Consider the following 17,748-nt stretch of genomic DNA (forward strand, 5'->3'; position numbering starts at 1 on the left):
TGGATAAATAACAATATTGAGCTTCTTGATTCCTAAGATATTAATGCTCCAAGAAATAAAAGAGCCTTTCCATAAATGTTAGCTGTCCTGAAAATATATTTTTTCTCAGAAATTGCTAATTCTGTCTGGTTTTTTAAAGATATGCTTAATATTTTATCAATCAGTTATTTATGTCATCTCAGTATTTCTGTCTTCTCCTATTTCCAAGATTTTCATTCAAATTAATTTTTTTAGCCGTTATTTGAAGCCTGATGTGGGTATATGAAGGACACAAGAGTTTATTTATTATCAGGGGAAAAAAAGAGTGTATCTAAAACTAAAATAGAAGCAAAGCACCATATAAGGTGCCTTTCTTTTTAAATTAGCTATTAAGATTATGAGAAATTGCAATTGATTTGGAATATTTGTGTTTCATAAAGCATGTGATTTGTCAAAATGTCTAATTTATTGGATAGGCTTGCATATCGACACAAGTTAGGTTCCAGTGAAGCGGTGTCATGTCAAGGCGATGTTTACTTCCCTTTGCAGTACATTCTGTTTATCAGGGGAGATCAATGCAAAGTAGATTGTTTATGTTTTAAGACCAATTTTGGAAACTCATTGAAATGTTTTAAACTGGTAATTTAATACACTACACTTCATGTCATGTGGATGAATACTTTTTTTAAATCAGGGCGCAACATACCCCTTTGTAAAATCTTGGGGGAAAATACTGCCGTAAGCTCAAAACTTTATCTGAAGCTCTGTATAAACATTAAAATCTAGAATATAATGCACACACTATATTATGATGGGACACTTTTCTGACGTCCTTGATCACATCAAGTTTGGTATGTAAGCATGTTCACAGTTTCCATGGATACTTGTTTATACACTGAACGAGATGTGATGCAGTTCATCAGAAAAAGTCCTGTCATTATATTCCTTTTATCATATGCCTCATTTGATTAATTTGATGTTTTAACTCACTGTTCTTAGTGTTAACGTACGAAATTGTGCTTGATTTTTATGTGACATTTCCTGGAATTCCAACTCCAAAAATGACTTCATTAACCAATCACATTATTGATTTGGTGCACAAATCAGCCATTGATTTCTCTCTGAATATGTTTTTTTTTGAAATACAGTACGTTCAAGAATACAATAATATATTGATTCATTTGAAAAAGTTGTAAAAACGTAGATAAATGCCAGTGTGTGAAAGGAAGCTCTCTTCACACAGCTCTGAGCCTAATGCGGGATCAGAAAATAACAGCTTACCAAATTATTTTTAATATGGCATGCTGTATTTTCACTGTTGGATACAAACAAAGGAAATTGATAGGCTTATAATAAAAACCAACAATCTTGGCAACTGTACTGAACTAAAATCATTTAGTGTATTCTCAGAATTTTGGCTATGCATAAGTTATTTTATGGTTGTATATTTCCAATTATTCGCTTAAAATTTACTCTTATTGTGTGTATTTTCAGGGACCCTGTATTTTGCCAACATTGTACAGGAAGACGACAATGATAATGAGAAATACGCATGTGAGGTTCAGCTCAAGTCCTTTGGCATGTACATAGAAGGGGACTACTCCTACATTGAGATTCTCAAAGGTAAGGCTTGTAGCTTCACAGTGGAAAATCTCTATCAAGGGTTTTGTTTTTATAGCCCAGTCTTAATTCAAAAAAAATATATTGTACAGCAATTGTGAAACAAGTTACTAAAACATAATATAAATCAGTGTTGTTAGCATAATAATACGAAAGAGTGTGTTGTTGGGTGTTTCCCGGAGGAAACCCACTTGTCCAGCTTGATGATCACAAACCAAACGCGCATGCACTAAGGCCATTCTAATCTATGAGCATAAAATTCTATGGTTTGATTGTTTTTTTGAATGGATGATCCTGAATAATGATCAATTTATTTTGAAACTATCTTTTGACTGGACATTTTAAAAACAAAAGTTATCTGAATTTGTCAGTTATTAGTTCAATTTAATTTGTGACAAACCCTTAAGATTTAGCTCATGCTTCTTGCCCGTGTGGCAGAGCTGTGTTTACATATAAAGATTACCTAACTGAAGATGCTTTTTAGGTATTTAAAACTATTTCCGAGATATGTAAAAGTAGAGCCATCACACCAGCATAAGTATTAACTGCATCAATATCTCACTGGTAGAGAGTTTGCTTCGAGTGCAGGAGGTCAGGGGTTCAAGCCACATCAACCCAAATGAAGTTAAAATATGGTACCAGTAGCTCCCTTGTCTAGCACTCTGCATTCAAAGGGTTGTAATGGGAAAATGTTGTTCTCAGTACTAGTTTAACCCAGGAAAGTTGTATCTTGTGAATTGTGCTTTACATGCATGTTAAAGAACCCAGTCTCCTTGCAAATAGCTAAGGTATGCACCTGGTTCTCTTGTATCTCACTGTGTTGTTTTAATGTCTGGATTTGAGCCTCTAGGCCAGTGCAGACCTTGATCAAATTAAATAAACAAACAGATATATTGAGGTTACAGTTCTTTGACAACTGGCAGATATAGCTGCCAGGTTGGCTTTGATTTATTATGATGACACTCAATTATTTCGAGTGTCAACAAATATGTTTTACCCATTCATACATGTAGGAATGACATTATTTTTTTGTAAATTTTCTATTGTATAAATCAGCTGTTTACAGTTTATAATTGATTGCATTTGGTGAGATGATGTTAATACATTTTAGCTTGTCTGTTTTTTGAAGAAAGAAAAATGTTGTCATCATAAGCAATCTTTAACTTGGCCATGACTCGAAACTATTCAATATTCAATAAATCTTGCTTGAATAATTGTTGAGTTACGCCCCTTTTTAGTTGAAAAACACAAGAACAAAACAGCTTTGACATTTGCTCAATGGCCTTCTTGTCTAATTTATTTTTCAAACATGGTTTCTTTCCCTCACTTACTGTATACCCCAGGCTCAGTGTGTTTGATTGGCTCTGTTCTTCAAAGAAACAAGTGTAGATATATTGTCGTAGCCAGTGTGTCATATGCAGAATATCGGCATGCAAAAACTCAAAAAAAATTGTAGTCAACCTTGATATATTGGCCATTTTCTTACTACCAAATAACTGACCTCTTCCCTTTTTAACAGCTAGGCCAAGTACCCTCAATTTACTGGTGGTTTTATTTACCGAAGTAATTATTCACCATAGTTTATACAATTGGCTGCAGAGCTCAGCTACCAATCGGACCAGTTTCTGGTCCAACAATTATCTCTCTACCAAATAACTAACTCCATCCCTGTCTTCTACAGGTATACCCCAGGCCCAGTACCCTCCAGAGCTCAGCTACCAATCGGACCAGTTTGTGGTTGGCCTGAAGGGTGACAAGGTCTCGTTTATCTGTATCTTCTCAGGACAGTAAGTACTAGCTGCATTTTAGTGCATTTACTCTTTTTAAACAGATTTTTTTGTATTTTTATATATTCTATTCAATATTCATTTCTTCAATTACTTCAATATTGTGTAGTTTGTTTTTTGCAATTTTTTGGTTCTGGTCAATCAGTGAAGTCTCAAATTCACGACATCATTATTTAATCAACAGTTACTATCAATTGAATTTTTTGCTTTTTGGTTTTGAATTCTGAATCTGATCTGAAGACATGTCTCAAAAATTAAACCATCACAAAATTCAGACAATTTACTGTAATTTTGTATGATTTTCATGATCCTTTTTCTGCTACTTATTTGTCACAGTTTCTTTCAACTTTTTAGAAATGTATTTATTGATGTAAAGTTCTGCATTGATGTAAGTGTGAATTTATAACACAACTATTTCTACCTTTGCAGCCCAACTCCAACAGTAACATGGTGGAAAGGCAGTGAGAGGATCCAGGCAGATTCTCGCCACAGGCTCCCGTATCCATGGAAACTGACCTTGCAAGACCTTGAATATGCAGATGCGGGCGACTACAAATGCAAGGGATCAAACTCTGTGCTCTCTGGGTCCATTGATCGCTCCTTCAAAGTGGAGGTTGAAGGTCGGTGGATGATGTAGATTGGTGTAAATTTGTGTGAAGTTTATATACTACTTATTTTTCAGTTGGGCATTATTTAAGCTTAAAACTGGTAGGGATCTGGTGACTTGTTTTCAGATAAAATCAAATTGCTGTCAATTGCTTTTAGCAAACAAGTTTGCATGCTTGTTTCAATTTTCAGGCATTTTTCAGACTAATTACATAAGGTTAAATTTTCTGAGGGACATACTTATATTTATCGCATGGCATTCCTTGATTTGAGTGTAATACAACCATTATGCATTTTCTTATAACACACTGGTTTAATATAACTTGACATTAACTTCATTTCGCCCTACTAATTTAGAATCAAACATTTTACCAAAAATGAATAAAATCTTATATGAGTTATGTATTAAGAGAGAAAAAGAATCATACAATGGTTGCCATTTATTATGAAAAAATATAAAACTTGTTAAGAAAAGGTTATAAAGCTCATCAAAGGCTCACTTCTTTTCGTAAATTTTCCAGTAAATATAAGTATTAAATAGCATCTTATGTAAGATCCTATGAATAAAAATATGAAAAAAAGAAATTATTATTTAAATTAACTGAAACGTATCCATTTTGCAGCTAAGCCCGAGTGGGCACCAGAGCCTATGAAGGTGGATGCAGGTGTTGATGAGTCGGCAGCCTTCGAGTGCGGTGCTGAGGGGAAACCTACACCCAGCATCCGCTGGTTCATTGATGGAATACCTGTGGAATGTGAGTGGATTCTCTGTTGGTGAACTGTTTGACTTTACATGAATTGTACTATCAAATGATATCTTATTTTCATAACTGTTTTAGCTAGGGTTTAAAGAAAAAGTTTTTCAAAACGATAAAATGTAATAAGTTAGAAAAACTTCTCTGTAAAATGTGTCATATTTGTTTACATTACAATACACAACATTAAAAAATTTGTTCTTTGCAAGAGAAATTCTGGTCTCCTTATGGCATAAGAACAGTTGCGAAATTCCTATTGTTTGTGATTGATTTTCTGAAATTTAACTGCAAAGTCTGCTCGTATTTAAAATACAACAAATGTCATTTTTTTCAGATGTAAAAGATGACAAAATGGTTGTGAGTCCAGGTCAGCTACAGTTTAACGACCTGACGCCTCTTGACGCCAAGGTGGTCCAGTGTAACGCCTCAAACCAGCATGGCTACCTATGGGCCGATGTACCTCTCAGTGTTCTTGGTAAGTAGGCATACCAATTTAAACTAGCAAAACAGACGGGAAAAAAGAAAGATATTTTTGAGAATATTTGTAATGAACAGCTGAAAAACTAGTTTAGTAAATTTAGGTTTGTACCGTAAGTATTAATGACATTATTTTCTTCTGAAACACCTGCTACTGATTATTGCTGGGAAAAAAAAAGGAAATAAGAATTGAAAATGGATGGCGAAGGCAAAAAAATGAGTTGACTTTTAACCAGATTTTCAACGAAAACCAGGTTTTTATAATGGGGATGTCATTGGGTGGGCAGGAAGGCAGGTTTTCAAAGATTGATTTCTGCCCAATAACTATACCTAGCATTGGTGGATAGTGATAAAAATTGGTGAATTAAAAAATAGAAAAGAGTTTCTGTCCAATAACCTAAGTTAGAATTGATGGATAGTGAAAGTTGGTGTGAATCTGAAGAACCTAGCCTAGGATTGCTTTTGAGGGGGCTGGGGTCAAGGCTACTGTTGCTCAAAATAAAAAAAAAGGTTTCTGACCAACAACTTAAGATGGAATTGATTGAAACTAAACACATTAGATACTTAACTAGAGTAATATTCATGTTTCTTTTTGATAAAAGTAAACATAAAGGCCCATACTTTTTCTTAACTCATACAAGAAATTATTTGGCTATAATTTCTGATTGCCCATATGAAAAATCTATTTTGGCGAATTGCGAGGCTTCTAGTTTATTTCTTAAATGTATAATAAGCTATGAACTTCTGATATTTCTACATGGCTGCAGCAAGCTCAAAATGTGCTTCATGAATGAAATTTGTTTTATCCGTACAGCATACAAGCCGGAGAGCAGGGCTGGATTTGATCGTATCAAGATATCTGAGGGACAGGATGTTATACTGCCATGTGAGATAGATGGGAAACCTACACCAACTATCTACTGGAAGCGCGGTGGGCTGAAGATGGAGGGGGTCAGATACATCATGAACCCAACTGGCAACCTCACCATCAAGGTACTGGGCAAAATTAGTATTGCAAAGAAAAAGGATAAACTGTTGCGAGTATAGTGCGGCATCATTTAACCTATGATATACAACGTTACAATTTTAAGCTATTCTTTTATACAAACAAATGTTGTTGGTTACATTTCTCTGACAAGAAATTGTACAAGATTTTACTAATTTTTAATTTGATGACTCGTTATTGAAATGTTGGTAGAAGGATAGATCACATTTGTTCATGTGTTCATGCTGTATGAACCCTTGTGGGCAGGCTTGCAAATTTCTAAGTGTGTCCTGAGAAAGTATATGCAAAATCCAAAGCTATGTTAAAGATATATCGATGTCAAGATAATCAGATAAAAAATTGCAGTTTCAAAAATTCCAATTACAGAGTGCCAGGAGTGATGATGCTGGTACATGGACATGTTTTGCTGAAAATAAGTACGGCAAGTTCAATGCCTCTGGAGAACTTCTCGTCAGAGGTACGTAGAAAATTCTCATGTGATTAATTTCATGTATAATTCTTTTTGTATAACTTTATAAAAACATTTGAAAACAAACCCAAACACTTGCCGTAGATGAAAGTGAATTAGCTGGTGATTGAGATCAATTACAATAATATTTATTTTTCAAATTAGCACAAAGCAATCTTGCATCTTTTTTGTGTTATAGCTAAGACAGTGATCGGCAAACCACCAGTTCCAGTGGAACAACAGATGATGTACAATAAAGTGCTCCAGTTCACGTGCGGGGCCACAACCGACCCTGCCGAGAACTCCAACCTGAAATACACATGGTACAAGGACGGGGAACCGATTAAGTTTGACAGCCGTGTGCGGAGACTGCCGGATGTGAATGGAATCAAGATTGAGAACACCATTGCTTCTGACACTGGGACATACACCTGTGAGGCCTCAAACGGGCTCGACTCGGATAAAAGGAGTGCTGATGTCGGCATTGTTGGTAGGTATTACAAAACCTTTAATTATAAACTCGTACATAAAAGCTTCATAGCTAATTATGTAGGTTTTTTTTTTACCAGAACCAAGCATCATTCTAACGATTGCATTAAACCAGCAAATATTGTTATCATCAATAAGCAATACATAATTGACAACTATTTTTGATCATGGAATGGAAATAATCAAAAGTGTATTTCCGTATTAGATATTAAAGAAAAAAACAATATAATTCATTTCAGCAACTTCTTTGTTTTAAATAAATATCAGATTATCCCAATACATGACATGACAGAGGAATACATTTTAGACATGAATTTTTTTGGAATGTTCATATTCTAAATTGGAATATTTGATGTTTGACAAAAAATAGGATGATTATGCATGAGTATGTTATGTTTTTTAAGTAAAATTGTAATGCTTCATCAAAATCAATTTTGAATGTTCACAATCAGTTTACAGTTGATTTAAGTTCATATTTAATAAGAGGTTTAAAGCAAATAAGCTTCAGCAAATGTTCACAATCAGTTTACAGTTGATTTAAGTTCATATTTAATAAGAGGTTTAAAGCAAATAAGCTTCAGCAAATGATATAAAATATGATGAACACTTACATTCAAGTTAATGATAAGGCATACTGCGGTCAATTTCAACATTCTGTGGGTGTTTCTTTGGGCTTGAGGGAGGTGTGTCACAACCAGTCAGTCCACGCTCGCTTGGGGCAGATTTTTTTATCCGAGGGAAATCGACAATTGCTTAGTCTTATTTGACCATCATGTTATTTCATACAACCCAAACCTATCCTATCTTCCAGCTCCTCCAGACCCACCCACAAACATCAATGTTGGGACATGTATCGAGCGCCGGGCTCGTATCTCATGGACCCCAGGGAAGGCTAACTTGCGGCGTATAGACACATACTATGTCGAGTACAACCACTCTTACGCGCCACACATTTGGACCCGTGCTGCCACAGTGTCTGGGGATAAGACAGAGGCTGAAGTTCGGCTGTCTCCACACGCCAACTACACATTCAGGTGAGGGGATGAACAATCATCAAACGTATGATTGTACAAAACTTTCTAAACAGAGGCTTCAGGTCAGGTGAATGAAGTTGCCATTCAGTTCGCCAAATCTGATTTCCTTAAAGATGTTGATAAAAAATAAATGCAGTTATCGTGTTTTCTTTCTAGGTTTATTTTCTAGTATACACTTATAATCAGTTGTAAACATCCTTCTGCAGGGTGATAGCTGAGAACCAGATTGGAAAATCTGCCCCAAGTGAGCGTGGACTGACTGGTTGTGACACACCTCCCTCAAGCCCAGAGAAACACCCACAGAATGTTGAAATTGACCGCAGTCTGCCAGGGTGGCTTATCATTAACTGGGATGTAAGATTTTGCAATTCTTTTATTCCATCTTCTAAAGCTAAAGAACCATAATGGTTGATTTACATTGAACATTACAATAGAACCTGTGAGAATATCAAGGGCAATAATAACATGTGTCTCATGCAACATCAATTTCGGAAATTAAGTGTTGATCAAAAGTAAGTCAATATTCTCAATGTGATCATTTTCAGAGGATGCCAGAAATAGAGCACAATGGGGACAACTTCCACTACAAGGTCACTTACACCCTCGTCGGCCAGAAAAACTCCTCTGCCATATTTGACTGGCGGGAAAATGAGAAGCGGGTGAACACGGGACTGTTTTATGAGCCCGTACAGGTGTATGTGGAGGCAGTTAATGACGAGGGATCATATAGCAAGCCCGCTTCAGTCACCTTTGGCTACACTGGAGAGGCAGGTATGAGGAAAAGAAGGGAACAATTTATTTAGATATAAAACATTATGAGGTTAACCCGATACATTGATATTGACTGTTTTATATTTCAGTGAGTGTTTATGGTCATAAAAAACTGGCATACTGTTAGTATTAAATATAATTTTATTTTATACTTACAATATACTTTTATATGTCTCTCAATGACTTAATATAATGGTTCCTAAATTGATTATGCCCTTTCACTGTATTTTAGTTATAATCTGTTGACATTGTTGATGAAGGACAAAATGTCTGCCTCAAATTGGAAGAACCTACAATGGATAAAATCAACCAAGCTTCACAAAAAATGTTTTATATTTCAGAACCACTGACGGCTCCGTCTAACTTCGAGCTGGTGAAGGGTGTGAATGTGACAGCCAAGACAGCCACATTTCAGTGGGATCCTGTGGACCTTTCACCCCAGATGATGCGCGGGGAGTTTAAGGGATACACGGTAAGATGAGAAGCATTTCCCTGAAGCAGGTGATGTAAGATATTCAAGTTAAAATATTCACTTAATCTTGAATGTTGAAGTCAATATAAGGCTATATCTACCTATCAACTAAGCGGCCCAAAGCGGAAGAAAAAAACAACATTTCTCGCCTCCTGGACTGGGGTTGGTTTAATGTGTGATAATTATAAACAACTGTGAATGATGTTACACATGTATGTTAAGTCATAGTATTACCTCATCAATTAGATTTAAATGTACTACATGATTGATATTGGTACTCTGAGATCTAAGTAACGCTATATTCTTCTTCAGATCCGCTACTGGAAGGCTGGTGAAAAGGACACAACTCTAAAGGAGGTTGACATAGCCAGAAATGCTCCGCCTGACCCAAGGGTGAGGCGCGCAGTGCCAGAGAAAAAAGAGCAGGAGCAGGTGAATGACCTTCCCCCGTACTCCGACCTTGAGGCAGAGGTTGTTGCCAGGAATACTTACTTTAGGTCTAACGCGAGCAATCTAGTGAACTTCACAACACCAGAGGGAGGTAAGGAGGAAGTTTGTCCTTGTATATTGTCAGTTATGCAATTGATATCAATAGATATGAAAATAATAAAAATCACACTGTTAAATAAGCTTTGGAAAAAGTCAGTTGAAAATACACATGAGGATAAACCTAACAGTTTTATCTAAGTTGAAAAAGATCAAGGTCATAATATGGCTAAAATCCTTTATGACTTAAAAAAGATAGTCATAAGATGGCTAAAATCCTTTATGACTTAAAAATAGATGGTTATAATATGGCTAAATCCTTTGTCTTAAAAATATCAGTTTTCCTTTATCCTGTTTAGTATTGAAAATCAGTGCTGAGGTTTCACAGAATCCAATTTATAGCATTACTCCACCCTTCAGTTCCATCAAAGCCGAGATCAGCCCGGGTGTTACTGCGTGGAGCCCGCCACTTCCTCATTGAGTGGGAGAAGCCCACACAACCAAACGGCATCATCACCGGATTCAAAATTGGATATAAGAAAGGTAAGGGCTTCTGGACTGGTTATATGAAAAATGGATGGTTTCTGAATTGGATAAAAAAAAGGGAATGACTTCTGGATGGGATATAAGAAAGGGAAGGGCTTATGGATTGGATATTAGACAGGGAAGGGCTTCTTGATTAGATATAAGAAAGGGAATGGGTTCTTGATTGGATTAAAGAAAGGGAAGGGCTTCTGGATTGGGTATAAGAAAGAGAAGGGCTTCTGGATTGGATATAAGAAAGAGAAGGGCTTCTGGATTGGATATAAGAAAGAGAAGGGCTTCTGGATTGGATATAAGAAAGAGAAGGGCTTCTGGATTGGATATAAGAAAGGGAAGGGCTTCTGGATTGGATATAAGAAATGGAAGGGCTTCTGGATTGGATAGTAGAAAGGAAATGGCTGCTGGATTTGATATAAGAAAGGATTTCAGGTTTAAGAAAATTCTGTTATACTATACGCACAGATTTTTTAAACATGATTGGCTGTACAGAGTTTAAGCAATCTTACTACCGGGTATGTAACTGTATTATTTTTTTTAAATCCCATAACTCTAGCTTAAATAATTGGCATATTATGCCCCTTTATTGAATGGATTATAAACAACATACGAGCATTAGGGGTGCTCTTGTTTAACACATATTTCAGGGATGTGAAAGAGATACATGATCTGATTTTTGATGCCAACATATTGTTGAGGCTGAGTGAAATTGTTAGCTATAACAGCACGTCTTGTATTACATTGCTTCACCATGCATTGTTGGTTAATGCATTTTTGCTTGGAAATTTATTTGTTGGCCTGAAATTTTGGAACAATGGAGGTGAAATTTTGAACAATGAAGGATATTTGGGGTTCTTTATGATGCTGTATTCATATTGTGTAGTTAAAAAGAATCCTTCCAGTTCACAGTAGTAAAAGGGACAAAAGAAGACAACCTTCAACACATATAATATATTCAATCATATATCCAAAAAGCAGTTATATTTATTGCCTTACACAAAACTAAGGCACCACAGTCTGCACTCTTTTAATAAATTGAAAATATAAAATGCTGGCTTGCTGAAGACAATTCAAATTGTGATGACCATACGTATTGTTTCCAGTGAATGGTTTTAACGTTGGAGAGCTTGTGGTCACGAATGAGTACCCTGACCCGGACGAAGATCGTGGTGTGATGGACAAGCTGGACGCTAACACAGAGTACATTATATACGTGATGGCTAGTACCAGCAAGGGATATGGAGATGCCATTTACTTTGATGCCAAGACTGCAAATGATGGACGTAAGTGCATATATAAATATTTAAATCTGTAAATTGGTATATCTGTCTTGCCTAGAAGGATCTTTACTCAATCCCTGCATACGGCCATTGACTACACTATGTTAAATATATCAATTGCTTAGCCCAGTTCTATTACTTTAACATAATACTTGTACATTTTTTTTTACGTTATATTACAAGTTTCCGCCATCTTGGTTTTCATCAAGTTGTGTCTTATGTAAAGAACATCAGGACTTCTGAATCAATTCTTGTTTCTACTACTGTTAATAAATGTGTCGGCTATATCTGTACGTCTCACTTGGAATAATGTTTGTGTACTAGATGCTCTCCATTCAGGTATGGAGTTACTTCCCTTTGTTTGCATGGCTCCATCCTGGTTTGAAAACAAATTGTTGAGAGTTAGTTTAGATCTAGCTGTTGGGTTAATGGTTTCTTGATTTGTCGATGCACATGTAATAAAGTTTGTTGTAGATCTAGAACAATTGTACATGTAAAAGATAACAATTTAATCCATACAGTTCTGTTAGTCTTGATTTGTTTGTTTAAGTTCAACAAAGGCTGAAAGGATTTTCAAGCTTTTCTGATGAGCGTACAAGCCATATCCTCAAGGGGTGAGAGGAACTCCCTGGAATGTCTTACAAAAAAATAAACTCAAAACAGAGTTACTCAGTTAAAAAGAATGCTAGTTTCAATTATTTATTTTTTTAAGTAGAACACAGCAAAAATGCCTTGGCTGGAGTTATTAATTATGATATCTCTAGTTCAGGGAGAAAAAACCTGGAAAGCCTTCCAGAAATATGGCATGTATGAGATATTGAAGCTGTTAAAAATCCCCTGGGCAGATGTCAAAATCCCCTGGTTTTCTTGAAGAATTACACCGGGGATCTCTATAGGAATATTGCATGACCATACAGCATGGTCACATGGAAAAGGGAATTACTACTCATTCTTCAAGCTTTTTGCCTTCATTTAATGCTGACCATCATAATAACTAACTTTAACTTAGTTAATACCAGATAAAGGAAAGTTTTCACTCTTCCAAGGTTAATCATGTATGAAATAAAATACACATAGCACTTCTGCAGTACCCTTGCAGTGATACTACAACAGTGGTCATGGCAATGTGCACAGCTGTTTCTCAATCAGACTGAGGCTGAAAGTTGAACATTTGTAAGTGGAATTTAAATATAGCTTCCATCCCTTTGACTGATAGGACCTATGTTTGTGTAAGCTGTGTTCCAGCTGTGCAAGATGTGTGTTAACACACCTTTGTTGACCGCTTGTTTAACTTATTTAACTCCTGTATTACAGCATTGATCATACCCAAGATCCGCCTAGAGCTGGTTGGTGAGGACTTTGTGAATGTGACGTGGGACATTGGGGCCAACACTGACTCCCCCGCTGGATCATTCCACTTTGTACAATACAGGGAAGTGGGTGAGTTCATTTGCCTTGGGACTCATTTTAAAGGCAATGTTTAAAGCTATTGGGCCTGTCCCTGTGGTTTTAATTACATTATTACTGGTATTCCAATTTAGTTTTTTTGCAATATGTAAAATATTTCATGTACATGCATGATTTCCAGGTTGTTAAAATAATAATGCAATGAAAAAGACAATGATAAAGAAAAAGCCTATTACTTCCTTCTGTACACAAGTTCTTAGATTTTGGGCGTGTATGTTTACAGTATGAACATGAGCTCGCTACTATCTTAGGGGACTCATTAATCCTGTTGGAACATTGAGTCAAATCGTTCAATAATGTAAAAACAGTCTAATCCTTTTAATGTGTCCATTACCACAGGTTCAAAGGAGTGGGTTCATACAGATGAGGAGCGAATCAATACATGGATGAATGTTTCGGGGCTCCAACCAAACACTCGGTACGAGATGATTGTGTTTGCGTCCAATGGGAAGTTTGAGCAGCCCAGTGATATGGAGAGCTTCACCACCATGGGGGGACGTAAGTAGGCTTGGATGTTGAGTAATATCATTTAAAGCTTTAATATGTTTTATATAAGTAGATCTATATTATTTAAATACTGAGTACAGTATTTGCTCCTTATAAATGTAATATACAATATGTAAACACAAATCGGGATCCATGCATTTGTTGTATGATAGTATCTGTTAAGTGCTATCAAAACAGAAACAAATATACCACCACATCCTAAATGTACACTACATTGTACAGTGGTATTTATCAGTACTTCAACCCATGTTTTAAATTGTCATTTCATCAAGCAATTGGTAATAATGCAAAATAATAAAGCCTGGTGACCTCATTGGAACCAATTGTATTAAATGGAACCAATGTATAAAATAAATGACCTTTAATGCATCCATAATGACAGGTTCAAAGAAGTGGGTATAAAATAAATGACCAGATATGTCTTTGTTATTGCAGTTTGTAATTTTATTCTTTATTTCAACTTTAAATTTGGTGTTAAATGACAGATTTTGCAAAGGAAAAAAACTAACTTTTTTTAAGAACTGTTATTTCTCACATTCCATTTCATCACATTAGACCCTTTTAATTGGTATCATAATCATGAGGTCACCTGGCATCAAAGATTGACAGTATTGTTCATCAGATACATTACATCGAGTGTCTTGCCTTTCCAGCCCGTCCAATAACTACGGAGACCAGTATAGCAACAGCCTCATGGTTTATAGCCATGATGGTGGCCATAGCTGTGCTCATCCTCTTCTTCATCATTGTCTGCTTTGTAAAACGAAGACGGGGAGAGAAATACAATGGTGGGTACTTAAAAATAAGTGATGAGATGACGTGGTCATCACACGATACAATATGTATCAAAAGAGTATTTCCTGATACGATACAGATACTTCAAATTAAAAAAAAACACACAAGGGAAGCAAAGTTTAGATATCATTTTTGCGCCCGGTCTGATTGAGGTTTATAAACTTTTAGAAGCCCTGCTCAAGACATGTAAATATGGACCCAGGACTATAGAAATAGCCACGCATCAATTGTTTCATGTCATAGTCAATGCTGTATGCATTCAGGCATTTAAGTATGATGAAGACATATTTCATATGTGATGAAATAAGACAGAAATTTAAATCGTTAAAATGTGTGTTTCAGTTCAAGAGAGGGAGAAGCTACGAGGGGCAGATTTGGAGAATGGAGATAAAGATTTGTTTAATGAATATCCTAAGAGGTAACCCCCCCTCCCCCCTCGATTTCTACGTTTCATTTTACGTAAATCCATGTTCTGGTACCACTGTATTGAGAGAAGGAACTCATGATTTATTTTATTTAATGTTTGATAAAAAATTATTATTGAATAATGTTTGATCAATACTCAGTCCAACCAGTGCTATGGAATCTTCCGGAGAAAATGCTTAAGCTAATATTAACATAAGCAGTGACAGTTTTAAACTCAAAATTGTTATCAGGCGTGTAGTAGTAAAGTTATAGTTAGTTATATTAGATAATTTTAATAAGTATTTTACTGTAGTTCTTATCAGTGTATTTGCAAAACAAACATACACACCTATGATTAATGACAAGATGTTCAGTAAGCTTTTCCTACCTACCAGTGGGGAGACGGACCCTCTAGCAGCAGGAAGTCCAGACTCGTTTGACAATGAGGTAGACCGTTTGCCCGGTGGCAGTGAGACAGACAGTATGGCTGACTACGGGGATGTGGACCCCAGCAAGTTCAATGAAGATGGATCTTTTATAGGTGACTTAAATGATCTGATGTATAGTAATTTTAATTGAATCACTGGATTCTATCACAGAAAATAACTCTTGGTTAATAATGTTTCTACCTTGTTCTGCCTATTATAAGCACACTTTTTAAGCTACTGTGAGTAAAGTATTATTATGAAATTCTTTGAAATTCAGAAGAACAAATTTAAATATAGCTTTGTTTATAAGATCTTTTACTATGTCATTGTTTAACATTGTTTTCCTTTTACAGGCCAATATGGTCCAGCTAAAACAGATGAGAAGGGAAATCCGGCCTCTGCCATGTCCACATTTGTCTGACAGTGACCTACAAGCTTTTGCCAGGCGAAATGGGTTGCCATGCAACACGCTTCATTGGTTGCCTAGCAACACATGAAAACACAGTGAAACTGAAAATGAATTTGTGTTTGTTGCATAGCAACCAAATGTGGAAAAAGACGGTGTTTTTCGATGGAAATAAGGAATTGAAAACAATAAATTGACCATACTGTATATTGTAATCTGAAATCCTGTTTTAACACTTGGTATAACGGTCCATTCCGATGTGCTTAAGCAGTTCTTGTGTGGCTGTTCTTGTGTTTAAACTATAAGTTCAGTTGGCTGTGACTATGTTTCTGCTTGGCAGTATATGTCTCATCTGCAGCGCAGTGCATCATTCCTAATGTTGATGTTCAACCAGATATGTGCAATTACTCTTGACCAAAAATAATCGTTGCCATGAAATCATGACAACAGCCATCTTGAGTACAAGTATTCTTTGTTTACATAGTGTGATTGATTGTGGAGGGAGGCACTCAGCTTTCTATGTCCTTTATTCAGTGAATGGATGTTTTCTTTGCAGCACCAAAAAGCAAACTTGCAGTTGATGAACTGTAAGGCTGGCAGCTGGTTGGTGATGTGTGGGCCATATCTTCATCATCAGCTGTCTTCAGAACGTTGTATTAATACAAATTTGTGTTAGCATACATAACAAACAATACAGCTTTACATAAAAGGAATCTCTTTATGGTTTAACTGGTGAAGTCTTTATACATGTGTGATTGTTGAATTTCCTCTGTCCTAACAAGGATGGATGCTTTATCCTTGTCACTGTTGTAAGATATATATGCGATTTATTTATTGTAAGTGAAATGACTTATGCTTCACCAAAAACCTTTCAGGTCAACATTCTGATGCTTTTGAGTCCCTCCTACAAATACTGGAGGACGTATTACAGAAGCAGCTTAAGATTGTTTAATTCTTTTATTTTAGGTGGTAATTTTAAAAAAAAATATTTCATAAAGAAACTCTGTCTCTGATATTTTATTGTTTTATCATTCAAAAAGCATTACTTTCTATACTTTGTGAATTATGCATTTAGCAGAATTCTTGTCGACCTTGTGAACTAAACTGTTAAGGGAATTGTCAGATTTGAGGGAAAGGAAGAAATTCAACTGGAGATGCTTCTGCGGTAATATGTCCCTCTCAGTCCTCCTGAATAATTAGTGCAATATATCACCTACAAGGCTAGCTGTTTTGTATGTATGCTTCAGTTATGATATCTCACAGCATTGATATTGTACATGTATCCGCTTATGTGCTTTTATACAGGTTTTATTTTCAGTCTTACATTCCATTTGCCTTCGTTGTATATGTTTTCATTGGCATATTTATTGTACAGAGAATTTACTCAAAATCATATTAAGTGTTCAACAGCTGTGTAGATACAATTTATTTGATATATTTCTTTATAAAATATAAAAATATTTATATTACAGTTGGGAATCAGATGTTTGTTTAATAAGTGTTTTAAAAATTTAGAAAACATACATTGAATTCTAGGATACATCAGTACTGTTGAAAATCTTCTGCAATCATTATCAATATCATACAGTCCCATTTCAAAGCATTTGTTTTTTATTTGTAATGAATATGGATTTGCAAATCCAAACCAGTGCAACAGATTCAGGGAGCAGAAGTTTACTATAATTCACAGCATTATTTATCAGATATGTCAACTTAACATAAGCAAAATATGGTGAACTTAATTTTATGAAAACTTAACTTAATGAAAACACTGTATGTCTGATATATAATTTAGACAAATAATAAAAATATTTATAAACTCATCCACTTTATGTACATAGACAATGTTTACATCTTGCAGGTTTTTATGTCTGTTGTGACTTACTGTTTTATTCTGATATTACTAGTCATGTTTTATTTTATGGTTGAGTTTACTCTCATTTTTATTAGAGCATTTATATTTCATGATCAAATAAATTATTTAAATGCT

The 17,748-nt window shown here is 35.5% G+C and overlaps 1 protein-coding gene across 5 annotated transcripts in view; it reads left to right on the forward strand.

Annotated features, from left to right (window-relative positions):
• LOC128218153 (neuroglian-like) overlaps positions 1 to 17,748 on the forward strand; it is a 55,814-nt gene extending 38,066 nt beyond the window's left edge. For all 5 annotated transcript variants that reach the window (XM_052925721.1, XM_052925720.1, XM_052925722.1 and 2 more), the window contains 21 exons: positions 1,474 to 1,602; positions 3,281 to 3,386; positions 3,816 to 4,006; positions 4,616 to 4,747; positions 5,082 to 5,222; positions 6,039 to 6,217; positions 6,597 to 6,687; positions 6,878 to 7,168; positions 7,979 to 8,201; positions 8,408 to 8,555; positions 8,747 to 8,972; positions 9,314 to 9,444; positions 9,757 to 9,985; positions 10,351 to 10,473; positions 11,574 to 11,753; positions 13,065 to 13,190; positions 13,557 to 13,715; positions 14,378 to 14,512; positions 14,862 to 14,937; positions 15,320 to 15,465; positions 15,706 to 17,748. In XM_052925721.1, the coding sequence (XP_052781681.1) occupies positions 1,474 to 1,602; positions 3,281 to 3,386; positions 3,816 to 4,006; positions 4,616 to 4,747; positions 5,082 to 5,222; positions 6,039 to 6,217; positions 6,597 to 6,687; positions 6,878 to 7,168; positions 7,979 to 8,201; positions 8,408 to 8,555; positions 8,747 to 8,972; positions 9,314 to 9,444; positions 9,757 to 9,985; positions 10,351 to 10,473; positions 11,574 to 11,753; positions 13,065 to 13,190; positions 13,557 to 13,715; positions 14,378 to 14,512; positions 14,862 to 14,937; positions 15,320 to 15,465; positions 15,706 to 15,773 (3,230 nt within the window). In that variant the 3' untranslated portion in view covers positions 15,774 to 17,748. The remainder of the gene's footprint in view (positions 1 to 1,473; positions 1,603 to 3,280; positions 3,387 to 3,815; positions 4,007 to 4,615; positions 4,748 to 5,081; positions 5,223 to 6,038; positions 6,218 to 6,596; positions 6,688 to 6,877; positions 7,169 to 7,978; positions 8,202 to 8,407; positions 8,556 to 8,746; positions 8,973 to 9,313; positions 9,445 to 9,756; positions 9,986 to 10,350; positions 10,474 to 11,573; positions 11,754 to 13,064; positions 13,191 to 13,556; positions 13,716 to 14,377; positions 14,513 to 14,861; positions 14,938 to 15,319; positions 15,466 to 15,705) is intronic.

The sequence above is a fragment of the Mya arenaria genome, chromosome 14, assembly GCF_026914265.1.
Source record: "Mya arenaria isolate MELC-2E11 chromosome 14, ASM2691426v1".
Taxonomy (NCBI): domain Eukaryota; kingdom Metazoa; phylum Mollusca; class Bivalvia; order Myida; family Myidae; genus Mya; species Mya arenaria.